Source organism: Odontomachus brunneus, unplaced genomic scaffold (assembly GCF_010583005.1).
Source record: "Odontomachus brunneus isolate Ranch 3 - 2012 unplaced genomic scaffold, Obru_v1 Obru_scaffold_033, whole genome shotgun sequence".
Taxonomy (NCBI): Eukaryota; Metazoa; Arthropoda; class Insecta; order Hymenoptera; family Formicidae; genus Odontomachus; species Odontomachus brunneus.
In genome coordinates, this window is record NW_022639483.1 from 2,362,716 (window position 1) to 2,383,929 (window position 21,214).

The 21,214-nt window shown below is 37.3% G+C and overlaps 2 protein-coding genes across 2 annotated transcripts; both read left to right on the forward strand.

Annotated features, from left to right (window-relative positions):
- The first annotated feature begins 4,625 nt into the window (after positions 1 to 4,625).
- On the forward strand, positions 4,626 to 14,184 carry LOC116843515. The gene is made up of 6 exons (XM_032813978.1): positions 4,626 to 4,949; positions 6,397 to 6,510; positions 6,632 to 6,787; positions 13,358 to 13,471; positions 13,594 to 13,749; positions 13,920 to 14,184. Exons 1-6 carry the CDS (start codon positions 4,626 to 4,628, stop codon positions 13,968 to 13,970), a joined length of 915 nt encoding a protein of 304 aa, XP_032669869.1. The 3' UTR covers positions 13,971 to 14,184.
- A 1,799-nt stretch (positions 14,185 to 15,983) lies between these two features.
- Positions 15,984 to 19,369, forward strand: LOC116843508 (odorant receptor 4-like). The gene is made up of 6 exons (XM_032813970.1): positions 15,984 to 16,240; positions 17,074 to 17,422; positions 18,020 to 18,256; positions 18,609 to 18,722; positions 18,820 to 18,975; positions 19,221 to 19,369. Exons 1-6 carry the CDS (start codon positions 15,984 to 15,986, stop codon positions 19,269 to 19,271), a joined length of 1,164 nt encoding a protein of 387 aa, XP_032669861.1. The 3' UTR covers positions 19,272 to 19,369.
- Positions 19,370 to 21,214: the final 1,845 nt, after the last annotated feature.

The following is a 21,214-nucleotide window of genomic DNA, read 5'->3' on the forward strand; positions in this document are numbered from 1 at the left end:
TATATATATATATATATATATATATATATATATATATATATATATAGGGTGTATCAAAGAAAACTTTCTACCCCGATTATTTGACCTCTATTGCTATTTAAGATTTTTTAAAGGGTAGCTACCCTAATAAATAAAGTGATAAATTTACCACTATCATATAGCTCCCTTGAAAACAGTATTGATATGTGTACCGACATTTTTGACAAAAATGAATTGATTTCAGAATAATCAGGACGGAAAGTTTTCGTCGGCGAACCCTGTATATAATATAGCATATTTACTTATACTAATATAAAATATTTTTTAAATAAAAAATATACATTTTCTTAAAATCTTAAGAAAGATTTTAGTTTTTCACGAAAGCTATTATTTATTCTATTTAAATAAAAGAATTTAGATTTAAGCAAAAATATGTGCTATATATTAATATCACTAAATAAATACTTACTAATTTTTTTATATTTTTTTTTCAGTGCAGTTGCATGTTGAAATTTATGTTTATTCTGTTCGATATTTAATCGGTCATGTCTCGCGTTCTGGTCTGCAAAGCAAATTCCAGGCAATAGTGCTAATTAAGTTTATCGCGTTTTGATTAAATCAACGATAAGTGCAGTGTACACCAGACGTCTGCATCCAAATGAAATGCCCGTGTTTTGCGGTCTCTATGCATTTCTGATAGCACAATTTCTTGCACTGTGTACATTTTTGCCGGACAATTTATTACGGAGATCTACTCAATTTTATAAGCGAAATCTTCAAGTTTAAACGTTACACGACGCTATTTAAATGGACATTCTGTGTTGAGTGGTTGAAATAACTTATACCTAGCGCAAATGAGAACGAAATATGAATCAATCATCTTCACATCGAAATAGATCACACAAAAGCAACAGAATATTATCAATTTTCCAAGAAACTTCTACCAGCAAATCGCATTTCTGCAGTTTGAACATGATATAATGTTTTGTTCGTTTCTTATCGTAATGATAAAATCGTTGAAAATCACAGAGCATAAATATGTAAGCGAATGTAAATATTAAACTGTTGTGATCCCCTGTACATGTCTATGTACAGTATGACTTTATTAAATTCTAATATATTTCCACAACTGTACGAATCTTATTCTATTATTATTTCTCTTTCTACGTGTTTCCTTTGCGTCTTTTCACGCGCCATACATCTGATTTAGAAAGGAGGAGGGTCCCTAAGACCGGTTTTTGGCATCCTCTGAAATTAAACCAAAAATATCAGAAACGTTATATTTTTGTAAGATCTATTGAAATAAAATGATATTAGTCTAAACGGACATATTTTACCTGTTTATACTATAATTCTAATTAATCCCATTTTTACCACCAACACTCTTATGTCACCTACATATCATCTCCTTACATTTGTAAGTATATTTGCAGTATCGAGCGCGCGCGCACATACACACGCGCACACACAAATGTAAGGAGATGATATGTAGGTGACATAAGAGTGTTGGTGATAAAAATGGGATTAATTAGAATTATAGTATAAGCAGGCACCAAAATATGTCCGTTTTGAATAAAATCACTTTATTTCAATAGATCTTACAAAAATATAACGTTTCTAATATTTTTGGATCAATTTCAGAGGGTGCCAAAAACCGGCCTTAGGGATCCTCCTCCTTTGTAGTTCTCCAATAGTACGATCTGCTTTGTTCTACACCGTAACAAATCTCGAGACGTTTATATTTCGTTTTGCCGGGGAATACTCGAGCAAGGTTAGCTACGAGAAAATAATTGTAACAATGACGAACACGTAACGGTACACGATGTTTCAAACGTCAGAAAGCTGCATCATCATTTCCATCTTCGCAGACCAAATTTCCCGGCATCGCGGCGTACAACATCGCCTAGTACGATTTAGAATCCAAACACAGGTTGTGTTCTGTTGTTTGTTATATTGCAATCGCAAAGGTAACTGACACTCGCAGCTGGGAAGATGATGGATCTCTCCTTACAATCCTTCGCCAATGTAACATTTGTATGTACAGCTCGTAACGGGTAACTTTGCGTGCGCATAACGTTTCGTGTCCATTCCACATACTTCCTAGTCCAAACTTCGAGCAATAACCACATATAATATAATTATCACGTAGAATTGCTACAAATATAAATGTTCACTGCAATAAGCACACTTCTCTTTATAATATTGTTACAAATAATAGGAATTTTCTTGCAACTATTTAAGAGACAATACTTTTTTAGATCACAAATGCTTCTGGATCGTCTGTGCTGTTTGCAACGCAATAAAAGGTCAAACTTTTGGCTAGACGATCTTCTTAACAAAACTATAGTAGCGGAATAACAAGTTATTCGTAAACTACTAACTATACAATTTCATATTGCGTAATAAACGCTCTATTTTTTTCAAAAATACAGACAAAACACGATACAATCGTTGTCCTGAAACATATCAAAGAACCTCCTGCTCCACGACATAAAGAGTAGTATGAATCTTATCTCAGAACACGTTGGAGACAGCAAATCTCTGCACATCTCCGTAAATTTCAATACAACGTGAATAAACTTTTGGCTGTTACATCCGCAGCGATACATAATCCGCCGTTACTCGCTCCTTCACTTTTTCTATGACATTTCTCGCGATTTCACTTCTCTGTATTTCGAAACTTATCTGAAGGTCGCAGCAAGTCACTGACTATCGGACGCGCGTCGTCGTCGCATCTACGTCTGCGCGCGATTCTTTGCATATTTAGAGTACGCAATTCACAGGTGCACGAGCGGGCATATTATATCAGCGCGTCCCGAGACATGGGAAGACACAGTCTTACTTATTCACTTTTTTCTTGCAAAGCTGCAAGGAAATACGAACGGCGATCGCGCGGTAAAAATATTTAATGAGAGGTTGCAATTGGTCGCAATCGCCTAAGGTTCTGCACGCGCTGTTTGATGACCTCTCGCTTCCCCAGTCATCGCGTAGACAGCCTGTCATATACATTGCTTGGGAAATCCATCCAGGGACATTGCTCTTACGCACTCCCGAGAGTGCTCGTTTCACGAAAAGTTCTGTAATACGAGACTCATGACTCGTAAGACCACAATCAGGACTCGTAAGAGCACGATCAGTCGCGTGGTGGAGATCTTGCTGCCAATATTCGGCGTCTGGCCGGGCAGATCGTGCGTTATAATCTTCAGGGCGTTTTGGGTCGCAACGTCGGCATTCGTCGAACTCTGCCATTATCGTTATTTTATCTCACACATGAGTTTTGAGAATTTTTTCGACTTAATAGATTGCCTGTGTAGTTTCCTGGCGCACGGCAAAGTGATCGCTAAGCTGATCATATTTTGGGTGAATCAGCGGTGAGTGAGAAGAAGATGGCGATAACTTTAAGGTTTCGTGATGTGACAGTAATATTCTAAGGTATTTTTAACTATTAGAACGCAATAATGAACAAATACATACTGTTGTATCTGTTGGCTGATTGTTGCGGGTTGTGAGAATTTATGCAATATGATATAATAGAACATGAATATGGAACGTGCGCATTGCAATTGTTTACAGGTTGCAGCACGGTAACACCTGCTATGATATCGTACGTAAATCCGAATATAATGGTCTTTGACCATATCTATTGTTTCTAGTTTACAGCAGATCTGATAGATTTTAAGACTTCCGCGCAGTATGGGAAAATACTTGGTCCAGTTCTCGAAGTACTGCAGGAAAAATTCATGAATTTGGAAACAAATTCACGAAGATTTCTGCAACAACTCAAAAGCATGGCCGTGCATATATAATAGACTCCTTAATTAGTAAGACAAACCTTCAATAATATTGTCTGAAATGTCAGATGGATGAAGAAAGTTCTTTAATCAAAAGCCGGAAACTAAAAGTCACTCCAATGTTCTTGCATTTCTCCGCTCTACGAAAATAATTAAGAGTAATTATTGAGCTGTGTCGCCAAAGTTATCGTGCTGATATTGTAGTTAATTGCAGGGTGTATGCTTAATTGCACGAAGTAGAAAAATATTGTCGCTGTCCTGCAGTCTATTTCTATCGATGCGATTCATTGGACCGTAAATTAACGAGAGCGGAGACGCCAAGATCGATCGCGCTCGGTAGTTACGTAGCTTGCTGGCCAATATTGCAATTACCTTCTTACGAACTCGATACTTCGTCGCGAGAAGTATCTTAAAATAAACCTGAGCAATAATAAGAAATGTAGAATCTTGTTTTAAAGAAAAGAAACGAATGAGATCAAAATCGTTTCATACCAACTGGAGGCGACATATATCTATGATGCCCTGCGCTGAGAGAAAAAAAATGGTTATTCTAACTGAAGTTATAATTATTTTTGGCTCCAACCATACCTTTTTGATTGTAACACGATAACGATAACATGCATATAAGACTATATGCTAATATTACTAATATTATAATATTATCACTAATATTATAATAGAATTTTGTGAAAAAGCAATTTTTTGACCATTTTATAGTAATAACTTTTGGATGTAATTATAATTACAAATACCAAACATTTTTTCTCACGACGCGAGGATCAGGACTTATCCGTGAGCAGGCATGATCGAAGAAACGCAATCATCCACAGGAAACTGATAGAAACGATGGCGCTGATGACGGACGACTGGAGTGACCGCGCGAACAACAACGAAGGCGGTATGCGCGTGATGGCATACAAGGCGAAAATATCCGATCGCATCACTAACACGTTAATTATCCTTCACACCATGTCAGTCGTCACGTATTGCACTGGGATGATCATCGCTGAAGTAGACATCACCGATCAAACGATCGAAGTGCCTTACATCAACAAGTTAGACTTCCCCTTCACAATTAACACACAGCCGATGTATAGATTCGTGCTGATCGCAGAATACGTACATATGATACTAAGCAACTGGGGAGCTGGTCTCTCGAACATTATACTTATGACTATGGTGAGTACCAGTCGAGTAATAAACAATTGACACGTTGATCGTCAACGCGAACTGTTGGTGGTGTTAAATGACGTTGATAATATACTGAGAAAGTAAAATAATTGATCTATCTAAAATTATAGTTATTTTTGGTCTCAACCGTATTTCTTAATTGTTCTAAAACGAAACTGGTAATAGTAACATAAAGATCACTAACATTTTAGTAGAATTCAATAAAAAAATTGTCTTATTGGCAGTTTAATTTGTTTTAAGAACTATTTCTTTATGTAATTATAGTTACAAATATTAAACATTTTTTCTTAGTGTAATATGTAATATATAAATAAATGTATAATTCGTGACAGTTATATCTGTATGTATATATATTTTTTTTCCACCGCTTTTTTCTATACATTGAAAAAACGTTATGATTTCTGATTGCCACAACCAGATCATACGCAACTATATTAATATAATTGATGTGCTAAAGTAACTGAGTCATATCAACTACACACATTATCATCATACAAAAACAATTTAAGCGACGCTATTCACAATAAAATATATCTGAACATGTGTACTATCTCTTTTTTGTCCGTGTGTATGTGCGTATATGTATATGTGTGTATACAACCAATGTCTCAAATCCAATTAATTACACTTTTAACATAAATTAATAATAATAAATCAATTTGAGCTCCAACACTGTCATTAACGCGTTGAGAGAGATAAAGCTTTATACATTATTATATCTACTGCAAAATTAAAAATGAATAACAATTACAATGACTAAAATCCTTTTATTAAATAATGTTAAAACATATTATCATAAACTCATAAAACATGATAAAACAGAGAATATGTACATAGAATATCATTGTAAAAGTAGAAAAGTATTTTCAAAAACATTAATCCCGAGAAAGTGTAAGCGGCATCCGGTGAATCACATCCGTCGAATTAATTGCTAAATGCACGTCTTATGAATACAGTTTATACGAATACAATTGTATTCACAGAATACGGCAAAGCCACTTTATACCGTCTGGATATAATCCGGCCATGCATAGATCATTTTTATACGCGTCTGAGAAGATCTCGTGTAATAATATTTTACTGAAATCGGATTTCCACACTCTCAGGTACTACACGTCGGCGGCCAAATGGAGATTCTGCAGCGCTCGCTGTCGGAGCTCTCGTCTGAGGATTTCAGGAGCGAGCAAGAATCGATTTCGAGAACTGTGAGAGAAATCATTCAGAAGCATCAGAGGATCATCTACTTTTCGGAAAACATCGACAGTCTATACACGTACACCGCGTTGTTCTTATTCGCCTCAAACACCATAATGATCTGCTCACTCGGATTTCTCATCGTAACCGTGAGTGCAAAATAGACAACCGTTAACATTTTGTCCCGTCGAATCGATTCCTCCGAGACGTTTTCGGACGCCTGATCGCCTGATTCTTTCAGGCGATTGGTTCACCCGACGCCACGGAACAGATCGTGAAATCTATCCTGTTTTACACTATAACGAATCTCGAGGCGTTCGTGTTCTGCTTCGCCGGGGAATATCTGAACAATAAGGTCAATAGCGGTAGACAATTGTCACGGCGATAGACAATATTTTTGTTTTATTGGAAAAAGAACAATATGCGAATTGCATCGTGAAACATTAAAAGCATGTCCAATGTTTCCACCTTTGCAGAGCAAAGCAATCGGATACGCAGCGTACGATTGCACGTGGTACAATTTGAAGTCCAAGGACAGCCGCATTTTATTGTTCATAATATTAAGATCGCAGAAGCAGTTAACGCTCACGGCTGGCAAGATGATGGATCTCACCTTAGAATCCTTCGCAAATGTAAGATTTACGTTGAACAATACAACAAATATAAAGCAATTCTTTTAATGGCTCCGCATAACGCATATCGCGATCAATGGCTTCCCGTGACGTGTGTCGCGCGCTAAAATCCCTGTCAATCACTGAAATCTGCTCGCAACATATTGACTCGTTTTTATAGATCATGAGCGCATCGGGATCCTACCTGTCAGTGTTGTTGGCGATGCAGTGAACATCGCGTTCGCTCTGATGACTCTCGAGCGCTAGTTTTGAAGCATGTATCGGATGTACCCATAAATATATCTTCACTAGTTATGCAATGCATATATTTTGTAACGGGACTTATTCTTACTTAAATAAATCCTGCGAAGCAAAGATAATTCACGGAATAATTTCCAAAACAACATTGCAAATTGCCACGAAATTGCCCGCATTGTTAGCTCGAGAAGTAAGATGAACACGAAATCGCATCTCAATTTTCCATAGGTCGCAAAACAAAGAAAACAAGAAAGAAAAGTCGCGGATCTTCCCTCCTGTATAGTTCAAGCGGAACAAGAGTAGAAACACAGAGGGAGTAATTTTATGTAGTTTCGCAATTGCGCGCGGCTCACTTTTCCCTTATTTTTTTTCCCCTCTCCTCCGCATGTTATAGTCTCTATATTTCAAAACGTCGCCAAAGATTAGCGAACTGACTCATGATCGGACGTACGATGTCCGCGCGTTCTTGTGTATACCGTTGCATATTTTAAGCAAAAAATTCGCAACTGCGTCAGTCCTCTCTTGCCAGTCGAAGAAAGAGACGAAACCCCCTATTCTTTCTGCTTTTCATTAAAATTGCCAGAACTATGTACGATGAATCCACGGTCCCTGCATGCAGTACGATAAAAATATTTAATAAGCGACTGCCAGCTGTAGATCGCTCAAGGGAGCACATATTTCATGGTCTCATAATACGCTTTTACGTGTTTGTCTTGCGCTATACGTCAGGTGATCATCGAAAAAAAGAACAAGAGGATATATTCAACTCATATGTGTGCACTCTCGGGTAACCCTCGGGGGTGAAATAAGAATATACCGTACGAGTACGCTTAATTTTTTTTAACCATACGTTTATTTTGTCCGAGAATTGGTCGAGCATGTTGCGCGTTCTAGTCTGCCAGGTATTTTGGGTCGTCTCATTAGGATTTGTCGAGTTCTATCATTATCGCTTCTAGAATATATATACACCGCTTCTAGAATATATATACACCGTCAAGCTTATCGATTTGATCATGTACAACTTCCTGGCAAAGTACGGTAGCCCCAACGCGGCAGAGCAAATTGTGGTGTAGCTTTAAGGCCCATCTACAATGACTATAAGAGAATAGCTATAAGAAGTAAAAGTAAGAAATTAACCAATCATAATTGTATTGATTGTTCTTCTCACACTTGACCGTGATTGGTCAATTTCTTACTCTTACTTCTCACAGCCGTACCTTACTCCCACTGTAGACGATCCTTCAGGCTTCGTCTACAATGTACGAAGTAAGCTTGAAGTAAGAAGAGTACACTGAGGGAAATGTCTGATGATACTAACCAGAATTCTATTTAGGTTTACCAAACGTTTATGGTGAATAATCGTGTAACAAGATATTTAGTCAATGATACCAAACTATCTGGTAAGCGCATTGTTTAAGTAGCATTACAGTAATGTTTACCAAACCGTCTGGTACAACATAAAATTCATTTGGTGAATGTTATGAATAAAGTTTTGGAGTAGTGTTAGACTTCTTATCTAACCTAAAATCTAACCATATTATATATATATATATATATATATATATATATATATATATATATAATTTTTATATACTTACTCTATATAATCTTCATATATTTTTTTTTAAATTCGTCGACATATTTTAAGAAATTTCATTCCTCCAAATATTTGATGGTTTCAGCGTTTACTCTTTTATAGCACCGACATCTTTACAAATTAGTATAGATGAAAAAGTCGCAGTGAGTAACAATTAACTATCGCGTCAATAGTATCACACGTCTAGAGAAAATTACCAAACTGTCTAAATGTCTACAACTAAATGTCTCAGTATTGACTACCAGATGCGTCGAAGCATCGTAATTAGAATATTGAATATGTGAACCAGATATCGCATATAAATTCATCATATTACTTTTATAAAACGAGTATAGTGTCATTCACCTCAGCCATTTCTCTCAGTGTAAGAATAAGAAATAAAAGTAATTTATTTCGCTTATTACACCTATACTTCAACTCCTTTACGCCGGGAGTTTTTCTGTCAAATAAAAACTTCCGGTGTAAGGGAGCTAAAATTTAGATGTATATATAAGTGAAATAAATTAGCTTTCTTATTCCTGCTTTTACTTTTCATATACTAAGCTTACTTCACGTATTGTAGACGATGCTTTACGCGCTTAAACACCGTGCCGATTCTACATACTTCCTGGACAAAGCTCTGAGCAATAACTACTTAATCCCACAGATCTTACTTATTCACATCTAACTAACACGTGCTAAAAATGTTTTACCGGGAGAAACCACACTTTTCTTATGATATTACTACGAATTGTAAGAATTTCCTTGCCACTAATTTAAGAGGCAATATTTTTTTTAACTATAAATGTGTTTTCGGGTCGTACTTGGCCACGTTGTTGGCGATGCAAACAAAAATCCACAAGCAGTTCGAATTTATCAATAAACTATAGTAGCGAAAAACAGTTCCTGGTTACTTGTTAATCTAAAGTAGAGTACTAAAATATAAAATGGTACCTTATATAGTGAACGGTATTTTTTCCAGAAATACAGACAAAATATATCACAATCGTGAGAATAGTTCTTCCTTGAAACACTAAAATCCATCTTGCTCTTCCACGACCAATGCGAGAAACGGAAGAATACTGGCTCGGAGCGCGCGTTAAAGACAGCAAAATCATCAATTCTCCGTAAACTTCAGTATAAAGCAAATAAATGTTCTGTCTGCAGCGGAATATATCCTCGCGCCACTCCGTTTTTTCCCCTGTGAAAATCGCGGTGCGCGGCCGATCATCAGAGATATGTCGTCATCGCGTCTGCGCGCGCGTCTTTGCATATTTAAAGCATGTAATTCACGAGAACACGAGCGGGCATATTACATCAGGGCGCCTCGAGACGCGAAAAGACGATATTTTACATATTCCCTTTTTTCTTGCAAAATTACAAGGAAATTCGAACGGCGAAAGTACATTCGATGTTTGCGCTAATCGCAACAAAAATATTTAATGAGAGGCCGCGATTGGTCGATTGTCTGAGGATACACGCGCTGTTCAATAATCTCAATGATACGCTTCTTCCAATCATTGCGTGGCTACGCTACGATATACACCACACTTTTGCTGAGAAATATATCTGGTAATATCGCGCATCTCTCTTACTCATTCCCGAGAGTGCTCATTTTAGGAAAAGTTTTGCAATTCGCTCACTGTTCACGTAAAACTCATGACTTCTAAGAGCAAGATCATAACTCGTAAGAGTACGCTTAGTCGCGTGGTCGAGGTCACGCTGCCCGTGTTCGGCTTCTGGCCGGGTAGATCGTGCGTTATAATTTCCAGAGTGTTTTGGACCGTTACAGTGGCATTCATTATGCTCTGCCATTATCGTTACTTTATGTCACACTTGAATGCCGAGAGCTTTTATGACTTAGTGGATTGTCTGTGTAGTTTTTTGGCACACGTGAAAGTGATGATCAAGTTTACCATGTTCTGGATAAATCAACGGTAAGTAAAGTGACATTTCGAAGAGGAGGTTACTATCGTGATGTAACAATGAATTTCCGAGACATTTGAAACGATTCGAACGCAGTGATGAACGCTGGATATTGTTGCAGCTGATTGTTGCAAACTGACGCGGAAAATTGTGTAATATAATATAATAGAACGCGAATATGCAACGTGCGCATTGCAACTGTTTACGGGTTGCAGTACAATAATACATCTACTGTGATTTCGTACGTAGTTCCGAATATAATGATTTTCGTCGTATTTCTTATTTTTAGTTTATAGACCAACTTACCAACTTTACACCTCGTCCACTCGATTTCAATTATTTTATAAATAAAAATTGCTTTTATTACCTAAAAAAAAAACATACACTTTCAAGAAACTTCATTTTAGTTAATAATACGTCGCTTAACTTTATTCACTTGAGCGCGCGCGATAGAAAATATTAATACAAAATTTCGATAAACTCGAAAATTCACTTTGCCACTACTAATTTTTTCTATTTTTTAATATTATTCCGATTTTAATAAAACTCGGGAAAGAAAGCATTTATCCTACAAGGATCATTTCACGATCCTGTATCCACTGATTCTTCTCAAGTTAAATATTAAGAAAAACACATGAGCAACATATCTTTTGGATCATGTAGACCCAATTTTCTGTACTGTCGATATTGTAAAAAATTGCAGGATGTATGTTCGATTGTACGAAGTAAAAAAGTATAGTCGTTGTCTGTAGGTCACTTCTATGGATGCGATTGATTGGACCGTATTTAACGAGAGCGAACGCCAAGATCGATCGTGCTCGGTAATTACGTAGCCTGCTGTCTACCATCGCAATTACTTTCTTACGTGTATTCGATACTTCGCCGCAGCAGTCTCTAGAAAATAGTCGCGCAATAGCCTCGCAAAATCTGGTTTCAAATAAAAAAGAAATAACGTCAAAACCCTTCCGTGCCAGGTGACGTATATCTAGAGATACGACGCCTTGCAACGCGAGGAGTAGGATTTCCCCTTGCGGGCAAGCATAATCGAAGAGACGCAATCATCCACAGAAAACTGGTGGAAACTTTGACGCTGATGGCGGATGACTGGAGCGATCGCGCGAATAATACCGTCACCAGCATGCGTGTAATGATGCGCAAAGCGAAAACGTCTGACTCCATCACTAACGCGATAGTTACCCTTCACACCGTAGCAATCGTCCTGTATTGCACAGGATTGTTAATCGCCGATGTGGATGTCACCGATGAAACGATCGAAGCGCCTTACATCAACAAATTAGATTTCCCCTTCTCGGTTAATACGCAACCGATGTACAGATTCGTGCTAATCACGGAGTACGTGCACATGATAATAGTTAACTGGGGACTTGGTCTGGCGAACGCTATACTTATGACCATGGTAAGTAGTAATCAAATGTTAAACCATTTACACTTTGGCCGCCACATTAATTGCGGTTGATTGTGCGAAATCTCAACTAATGATCGATAATAATATATAGAGTATAAATAAATCTGCAGTTTGCGATGTATATAATTGTATGTATATATACAGGGTGTCTCACACTCTCTTCCGGGCATTTCGTGGAGACGTAGAATAGGTTGAGATGAACATAAAAGTCCTATACCGTTTTGCGATATTCACAATAATTATCGAGATATTAATTATAGAAAATTTGTGAATGATCATGCAGGATATGGTAAACGAGTTGTAATAGCGACGACTGCCGTCGTGTATTTATACTTTAGGTCAAATTGAACAAAAAAATCTTCTACCATTTTACAAATAATCGCAAAGATTTTTAATTATTAATTAAAGAAGATGAGTGCATTATCACGTAAAATCGTGCAATAATCTTCTTTAATTAATAATTAAAAATCTATGTGATTATTTGGAAAATGGTAGAGGATTTTTTATTTAGACGGCAGTCGTCGCTACTATAACTCATTTCCCATATTCTTCATGATCATTTACAAGTTTTCTATAATTAATATCTCGATAATTATTGCGAATATCGCAAAACGGTATAGGACTTTTATGTTTACCTTAACTTGTTCTACTTGTTCTTTCCCCACAAAAAAATCAAGTTTCTTCAGTCATGTATTTTTATATCTTACTATATTTTGCATAAATACAATAGTGGTCAAAATTATAATCTTTTATCAAATAATGTTAAAACGTGATATAAAATTATGGAACGCAAAGGAACAGAGAGAAAGAGAACATATATGTAGGACTGTAAAGCGGAACTTTTTCCGAGTACATCAATCCCGAAAAATTGAACGCGGCATATTCGTCGAATTAACTGTAAAATGCACGCTTTGCAAATACAATTTTTGCAAATTACATTCGCGGAATATGAAAATGCCACTTTTACTGCACGGATATAAACCGCCCGCGTACATTTTTATCATTTTCATACGCGGCTGCGAGGAAGATCCCGTGTAAAAATATTCAGCTGAAATCGGATTTGCGCTCTCTCTCTTTCTCTCAGGTCTTACACGTCGGTGGCCAAATGGATATTCTACGACACTGGCTGTCGGAGCTCGCGTCTCAGGATCTCAATAGTGAGCAAAAATAGATCAGCAAGATCACGAAGAAAATTATTCAAAAACATCAGAGGATCCTCTACTTCTCGGAAAACATCGAGATTCTATACACGCACATCGCATTATGTCTATTCGCATCGAACATAATAATGATCTGTTCACTCGGATTTCTCATCGTGACTGTGAGTACAAAATAGTCAAACATTGCGGGCGACAGCTAATATTTTGTCCCGTCAAATCGATTGCACCGAGAAATATTCTTTTAGGCAATTGGAACACCCGACGCCACCGAACAAATCGTGAAATCTATCCTATTTTACATGTCGACGAATCTTGAGGCGTTCATATTTTGCTTCGCCGGGGAATATCTAAACAACAAGGTCAGGTGACGGCAGACAATTATTGCAGTGATAACGATAGATAACATTTCTGCTGTATTGGAAGAACAGTAATATGCAAATTGCACTGTAACATTCAAAACACTGTCGTTTCACCCTTGCAGAGCAAAGCAATTGGATTAGCAGCGTACAATTGCGCGTGGTATAATCTGAACCCTAAGGAGAGCCGCATTCTATTGTTCATAATATTAAGATCGCAGAAGGAATTAACGCTCACAGCTGGCAAAATGATGGATCTCACCTTACAAACCTTTGCAAGTGTAAGATTCACGTAAAAGATAACAAAATTAAAACAATTTTTTAATAACGACACGTAACACAGTCGCAATTAGCAATTCCTCGTGACATATATCGCGCCATAGAATTCCGCTCTTGGTTTATTCCCGGAGCAATTCAATTTGTACTCGCAAATATTGGCTCATTCTTCTAGATCATGAACGCATCAGGATCATACTTGTCAGTGCTGTTGGCGGCGCAATGAACGTTGCATTCGTCCCGACGACTCTCGAGTGGTAGTGAAGCATGTATCGAACACAGGCGGATATGTAAATATATCCTCACTAGTTATTGAGACATACACTGTAATAGCGTTTATTTTTGCTCAAATACATTCGGAGAAATAAATCTGATTCACGGAATAATTTCCAGGACAATGTCGCAAACTGCATAAAACTGATTGGAACGTTAACTTGAGAAATAAAGCGAGCATGATATCGCATTTAGATTTTCCACGAGTCGAAATACAAAGAAAAAAAATTCGCGGATCTTCTCTCGTTTATGTGGAGTGAGAGTCGCGCACACGTAGAAAGAGGCACGTAGTTTGACAATAGCAGCACACTTCTTTGTTATTTCTTCTCCTGCATGTTATACTCTCTATATCTCAAAAAGTCGCCACAGATTTCGACGAAAATGATCCGCGATCGGACGTGCGATGTCCACGCGTTCTTGCACGTATCGTTGCATATTTCAAGCAAACAAGCTCATGAAATTTCTCTGTCCAAGTTGAAAGCAACAAATAAATCCACTTTCCTCTTATCCTTTCTCTTCTTTTCATAAAATCTACAGAACATTCTATACGGCGAATCTGTGGTATAATACGATAAAAATATCTCATAAATGATTCCAATTTATTGTTAAGGCTGCATTTTCCTAATACATTCCGATCCTTAGGTATTTACTGCGCCATGCACATCGAATGATTATCGAAAAAAAAGAAGCCCATTCAATTCGCATATATGTATATAGAAAACCCATGTGCGTGAGGGCGAAATAAGAATATTATGGCCCGTACGAGTACACACTTAAATTCATGTTGAAATATATTGACCGATAATGAGCTGAGCATGCTGTGCATTTTATTCTGCGAAATGTTTTGGATCGTCTCAGTTCTGTCATCACCACTATTTTCTGGCGCATATATATAAACCGCCAAACTTACTGATCTGATCAACTACATATGCAATTTCTTGGCGTACAGCAAAGCGCTAAAGTGCCCTAACGCGGCAGAGCAGATAATACTGTCTCTTTTGTCTTACACAATAATAGGTCGAAGCGTTTATATCTTGTTCCGCAGGGAAATACACGAGCAACGAGGTTCAACGACGGGAGAATAATCGAAACAATGACGAACAAGTAACGATACATTATAATTCAAATGTTGTAAAGCATCGTTACCCTTGTACAGCAAATTAATCGGCATCTCCGACAGATTCTTTTTTAATAAACTATATTAACCGAAGTAACACCGAATCACTTGTTCACTAGTTATGAAATCACACATTTTGTAGCAATTGGCATATTTTTTTCAAAAAATACGGATAAAATACAATACACCGTGCGAGTTTCGCGTTTTTTATAAGGAATATTCGGCCAAGGCGAAGAAACGCAATGATATTGCCTCGGAGCGCGCTAGAGAGACAGCAAAATAAACAGTTTTCCGTAAATTTCAGTGCAAAGCGAATAAATTTTCAGCTATTAGTTCGCAGCGAGATATATCCTCCCGCCACTGACTGCTCCGCTTTTTTTTATTTGCGAAGATTACAGTGTGCGACTGACCACTAGAGATACGTCTACGTTTACGCACGAGTCTTTACATATTTAAAGTATGCAATACAGCCGTGCACGTGCGGGCATATTACATCAAGGTGTCTTGAGAAGTCAAGATTTTACGTATTCCCTTTTTTCTTACAAAGTCGCAAGAAAATACAAACGGTGGAAGTATATTCGATGTTTGCGCTCATCGCAACAAAAATATTTAATGAGAGGCCACGATTGGTCGATCGTCCGAGGGTGCACGCGCTGTTCAATAATCTCAATGATACGCTTCTCCCAGTCATTGCGTGGCTACGCTGCGGTATACATCGCCCTTTTGTCGAGAAATATATCCGATGATATCGCGCATCGCTCTTACTCATTCCCGAGAGTGTTCATTATATGAAAAGTTTTCTAATTCGCACACTTGTACGCAAAACTCATGACTCCTAAGAGCAAGATCATGACTCGTAAGAGCACGCTCAGTCGCGCGGTCGAGATTACGCTGCCCGTGTTCGGCATCTGGCCAGGCGGATTGTGCGTTATAATTTGTAGAGTGTTTTGGGTCGTCACAGTGGCATTCATTTTACTCTGTCATTATCGTTACTTTATGTCACACCTAAATGCCGAGAGTTTTTACGACTTGGTGGATTGCATGAGTAGCTTCTTAGCATATGTGAAATCGATCATGAAGTTCATCATGTTCTGGATAAATCAGGGGTGCGTGAAAAGATATTGCGAGGAGAAGATTGCGATAATTTTAGTGTTGTGATGTGAGACAATCATTTTCGAAGATATTTAAAATGAACGCAATATTGTTACGACTGATTATTGAGAATTGCGAGAAACTGTGTAATATATTATAACAGAATGCAAACATACTACGTGCGCATTGAAATTGTTTATTGGTCTCTGTGCAGTAATACATCTGCTATGATTTCGTTTCTGATTCTGAATATAATGATCTCGCCATAGCTATTGTTTCCAGTTTGTAGTAGAGTTGCTATTCTAAGCTTCCGCGGTTTGGGGAAATGCTGGATCTAACATGATCTAACTTGATCTAACTTCCGAGTTGCTGTCGGAAAAATTCATAAATTTGAAAAGCAATTTACGAAAGTCGCAGCAGCAACTGGGAAATCAGATAAATCACTTATAGTAGAATCTTTTGTACTAGTCTAAATTAATATATCACAAAGACGGTAGGTAAGAAAATTTTCGGCCGGGAACTAAAAGTCACTACAACGTTTTTGTATTGCTTTTGTTTACAAAAATAATTCAAAGCAATCGTTACAATCGTCACACTCGTTACATAGGTTGCTGTCCACCGTCGCAATTACTTTCTCACATGATATACTTTCTCGATATTTTCCCACAGCTGTCTCTAGAAAATAGCCGCGCAATAAGAAACAAATTCTTCAAATAAAAAAGAAATCAATAATGTCCAAACCCTTCCGTGACGTAAATCTAGAGATACGACGCCTTGCAACGCGAGGAGTAGGATTTCCCCTTGAACGTGGGGGCAAGCATAATCGAGGAAACGCAATCATCCACAGAAAACTGGTAGAAACTTTGACGATGATGGCGGATGATTGGAGCGACCGCGCGAATAATACCGTCACCAGCATGCGTGTGATGATGCGCAAAGCGAAAACGTCTGACTCCATCACTAACGCGATAGTTACCCTTCACACCGTAGCAATCGTCCTGTATTGCACAGGATTGTTAATCGCCGATGTGGATGTCACCGATGAAACGATCGAGGTGCCTTACATCAACAAATTAGATTTCCCCTTCCCGATTAACACGCAATTAATGTACAGATTTGTGCTAATCGCGGAGTACGTGCACATGATAATAATTAACTGGGGAGGTGGTCTCGCGAACGCTATACTGCTAACCATGGTAAGTAGCGACTGCGTAATAAACAATTTAAATTTCAACCGCTATGTTGATTGTGAAACAGTGCAACCGTGACGATTAACAGCAATATATAATAGTATATAAATAAATGCAATTTTCGTTTGTGTATGTAGCGCTGCCTATATCTATATGTCAATATCTATATATATATATATATATATATATATATATATATATATATATATATGTATGTGCACGTGAATACATACACATAGTTAGGGATATACAGGGTGACTCCGCAACGTTCATAAGAACGTAGGGCGAATTGAAGCGAACATAAAGTATCTATATTGTTTTGCGATATTCACAATAAATCTCTCTGGCCGCGTCTGAAAGAACTAGATTTTAATACATGTCTCAAAAAATATGATTGTAAATAGGAGATTAAAAATCAAGTATCTCAGTCATCTATTTCGTGTTTTTGTTATGTATTGTGTAATTACTATGATAGTCAAAATTATAATTCTTTTATCAAATAATGTTACATTATATAAAATTATGAAATGTGACAGAGTAGAAGAAGAGGTCATATACGAATAAAATATTCAGCTAAAATCGAATATTTTTATATATCCTTAGGTCCTACACATTACCGGCCAAATAGACATTCTGGTATACTGGGTGTCGGAGTTCGCGTCTGAGAGTCTCGGGAGCGAACGAGAGTCGATTGCTAGGTCTGCGAGAAAAATCATTCAAAAACATCAGAGGATCATCTACTTTTCGGAAAACATTGAAATTCTGTACAAGTACATGACGTTGTGCCTATTCGCATCGAATCTCATATTAATGTGCTTGCTGGGATTTACGATCATAACCGTGAGTACAGAACAATCAAGTATTTATGCAATTTGAGTCAAATATAAGAATGATTTGTTGTTCGGGTTTTTATATCGTAATGGTGAGATCGTTAAATATTACGGATAGAAGACAGATATGTAAGCAAAAGTAAGTATAAAATCGCTGTGATTTCCGTACACATATATATGCATAGTGTGACCATTAAATTTTTAAATATTTTTAAATACGTGAATTTTATTGTACTTTATTTCTCTTTCTACTCGTCGTTCAGTTGCCTTTTATCACACAAGTCACGTCTGATGTAAAAACTTGCACGTATTTCTCAAATGCCTCAAATGACTCTGCATGTCGTTTTTGTGCCTAATTGCAGGCGATTGGCAGCCCCAACGCAGCAGAGCAGATATTACGGTCTATTTTGTTCTACACTATAACAAATCTCGAAGCGTTTCTCTTTTGTTTCGCCGGGGAATACTTGAGCAATAAGGTTAGCGGTGGGAAAATAATAATAACAATGACGAACAAACAACAGTAATCGATGTTTTAAACGTCAGTAAGCTACATTATCATTTCCATTTCCGTAGAGTAAATTGGTCGGCATAGAGGCGTACAATACTGCTTGGTACAATTTACACCCCAAAGACGGCCGTGTTCTGTTGTTTGTTATGTTGCGATCGCAGAAGCAACTGACGCTCACAGTTGGGAAGATGATGGATCTCTCCTTAGAATCTTTCACAAATGTAAGAGTTATATGCACAACTCGTAACGTGTAACTTTGCACGCACTTAACGCTTCTAAAACCGATTTTACAGATTTCCTGAACGAAACTTTATGCAATAACTACTCGTTTTCACAGATCTTATTCATTTACATCTAATTTCTACGCTTATAAAATTTTCACCGCGAGTGGCCCATTTTTCCATGATATTATTGCAAATTACAGGAACGTTCTTACCATTAATTTAAGAGATAATGTTTCTTTTAGATCATGAAGGCTTCTGGATCGTACCTGTCTGTGCTGCTGGCGATGCAATAAAAGGTGACACTAAGCTGGTCGATTCTTTTGACTATAGTAACTATAGTAACTATAGAACTATAGTAACGGAACACCGAGTTACTAGTAAATCACTAGTTATAAAACAGCACATTAGTTAGTAAACAGCATATTTTTACGAAATACATATAAAATACGACACAATCGTCCGAGAAAAGTTCTTTTTGAAACACATTAAGACGCATCCTACTCTCCCATGAACAACACGGAGAATCATATGAATATTGCCTAGTAATGCGTTACAGACCGCAAAGATATAGAATTATCAATTGGCCGATCATCCAAGGGTGCACGCACTGCTTGATGACCTCTCACATATACGTCGCGTGCACTCTTGGACGATTAGTCATTTGACGATTGACGATTCTATATCTTTTGCGGTCTGTAATGCGCTACGAGGCAATATTCAGTTGATTCTTTGTGTTGTTCATGGGAGAATAGGATGCGTCTCGATGTGTTTCAGGAAGAACTTTTCTCGGATTATTGTATCATATTTTCTATCGTACTTTAATTTAAATACGCTGTTTATTAACTAGTGTGCTGTTTTACAACTAGTAATTAATATAACTAATATTAATACAACTAATAACTCGTTACTTCCTCAATCATTGAGTGAATATCCGGCGATATAACATCGCCCGGTTGTCGAGAAATATATTCGCGAATCACTCTTACTTATTCCTGAGAGTGCTCATTTCATTAAAAGTTTTCTAATCTGCACACTTTTACGCAAGACTCATGACTCCAAAAAACAAAATCATGACTCGTAAGAACATGCAGCCGCGCAATCACATTTCCCGTGTTTGGCATCTAGACACGCATATCATGCGTTATAATTTCCAGAGTGTTTTAGATCGTTACATTCCTTATTTTCTGCCATTATCGTTACTTTATCGTTAATATATATTTTTACTTTATATCACACCTGAGAGATTTTACGATCTGGTAGATTGCTTGTGCTTCTTGGCACACGTGAGAATGATTATAAAAATTTATCATGTTATGGATAAATCAACGGTGAATGAGGGGATATTGCAAGAAGAAGATGTTAACTCGTTCCTATACATCATAAGTGCATCGGGATTGTACCTGTCAGTGCTGTTAACGGCACAATGAACATATTCGTCCCGGCAATTCTCGAGCGGTAGTCGTGAAACATGTATCACGCGCAAGCAGATATATAAATATATTTTCACTAGTTATAAATACACACATACACACAAACACACTGTGATAGTTTTTATCTTTGCTCAAATATATTTTGTGAAACAAAAGCGATTCACGTAATAATTTCCAGAACATTGTTGTAATCTGCCGCAGAACTGTCTGGAACGTTAACTTGAGAAATAAAGCGAGCATGATATTGCATCTCGATTTTCCATGAAATACAAAAAAAGGAAATTCGCGGATCTTCCCTAGGCACATTTCACAATAGCAGCATAGTTCTTTGTTATTTCTTCTACTGCATGTAATATACTTTATATCTCGAAAAGTTGCCACAGATTTCGACGAAAATGATCCGCGATCGGACGTGCGATGTCCACGCGTTCTTGCACGTATCGTTGCATATTTCAAGCAAACAAGCTCCTGAAGTTCCTCTCTCGAAGTTGAAAGGAACAAACAAATCCACCTCTATCCTTTCTCTTCTTTTCATAAAATCTCCAGAACTTTTTATACCGCGAATCTGCGGTATAATACGATAAAAATATTTAATAAGTGGTTTCAATTTATTGATTTAAGACTGCATCTCCTAATATATCTCAGTTCTTACGTACTTACTGCGCCATCGAGTGATTATCGAAAAAAAAGAAACGCATTCAATTCGCATATGTGTATACAGAAAACCAATGTGCGTGAGGGCGAAATAAGAATATTATAACCCGTACGAGTACACATTTAAATGCACGTTGAAATATATTGACCGA

Bases quoted from the DNA above. Each gene is read 5' to 3' on its own strand.
- LOC116843515 (XM_032813978.1), top strand. From the start codon at position 4,626: ATGACGGACGACTGGAGTGACCGCGCGAACAACAACGAAGGCGGTATG. The intron at 4,950-6,396 runs GTGAGTACCAGT...TGATTCTTTCAG, and splicing joins ACATTATACTTATGACTATG to GCGATTGGTTCACCCGACGC. The intron at 6,511-6,631 runs GTCAATAGCGGT...CCACCTTTGCAG, and splicing joins GGGAATATCTGAACAATAAG to AGCAAAGCAATCGGATACGC.
- LOC116843508 (XM_032813970.1), top strand. From the start codon at position 15,984: ATGACTCGTAAGAGCACGCTCAGTCGCGCGGTCGAGATTACGCTGCCC. The intron at 17,423-18,019 runs GTAAGTAGCGAC...ATATATCCTTAG, and splicing joins ACGCTATACTGCTAACCATG to GTCCTACACATTACCGGCCA. The intron at 18,976-19,220 runs GTAAGAGTTATA...TGTTTCTTTTAG, and splicing joins CCTTAGAATCTTTCACAAAT to ATCATGAAGGCTTCTGGATC.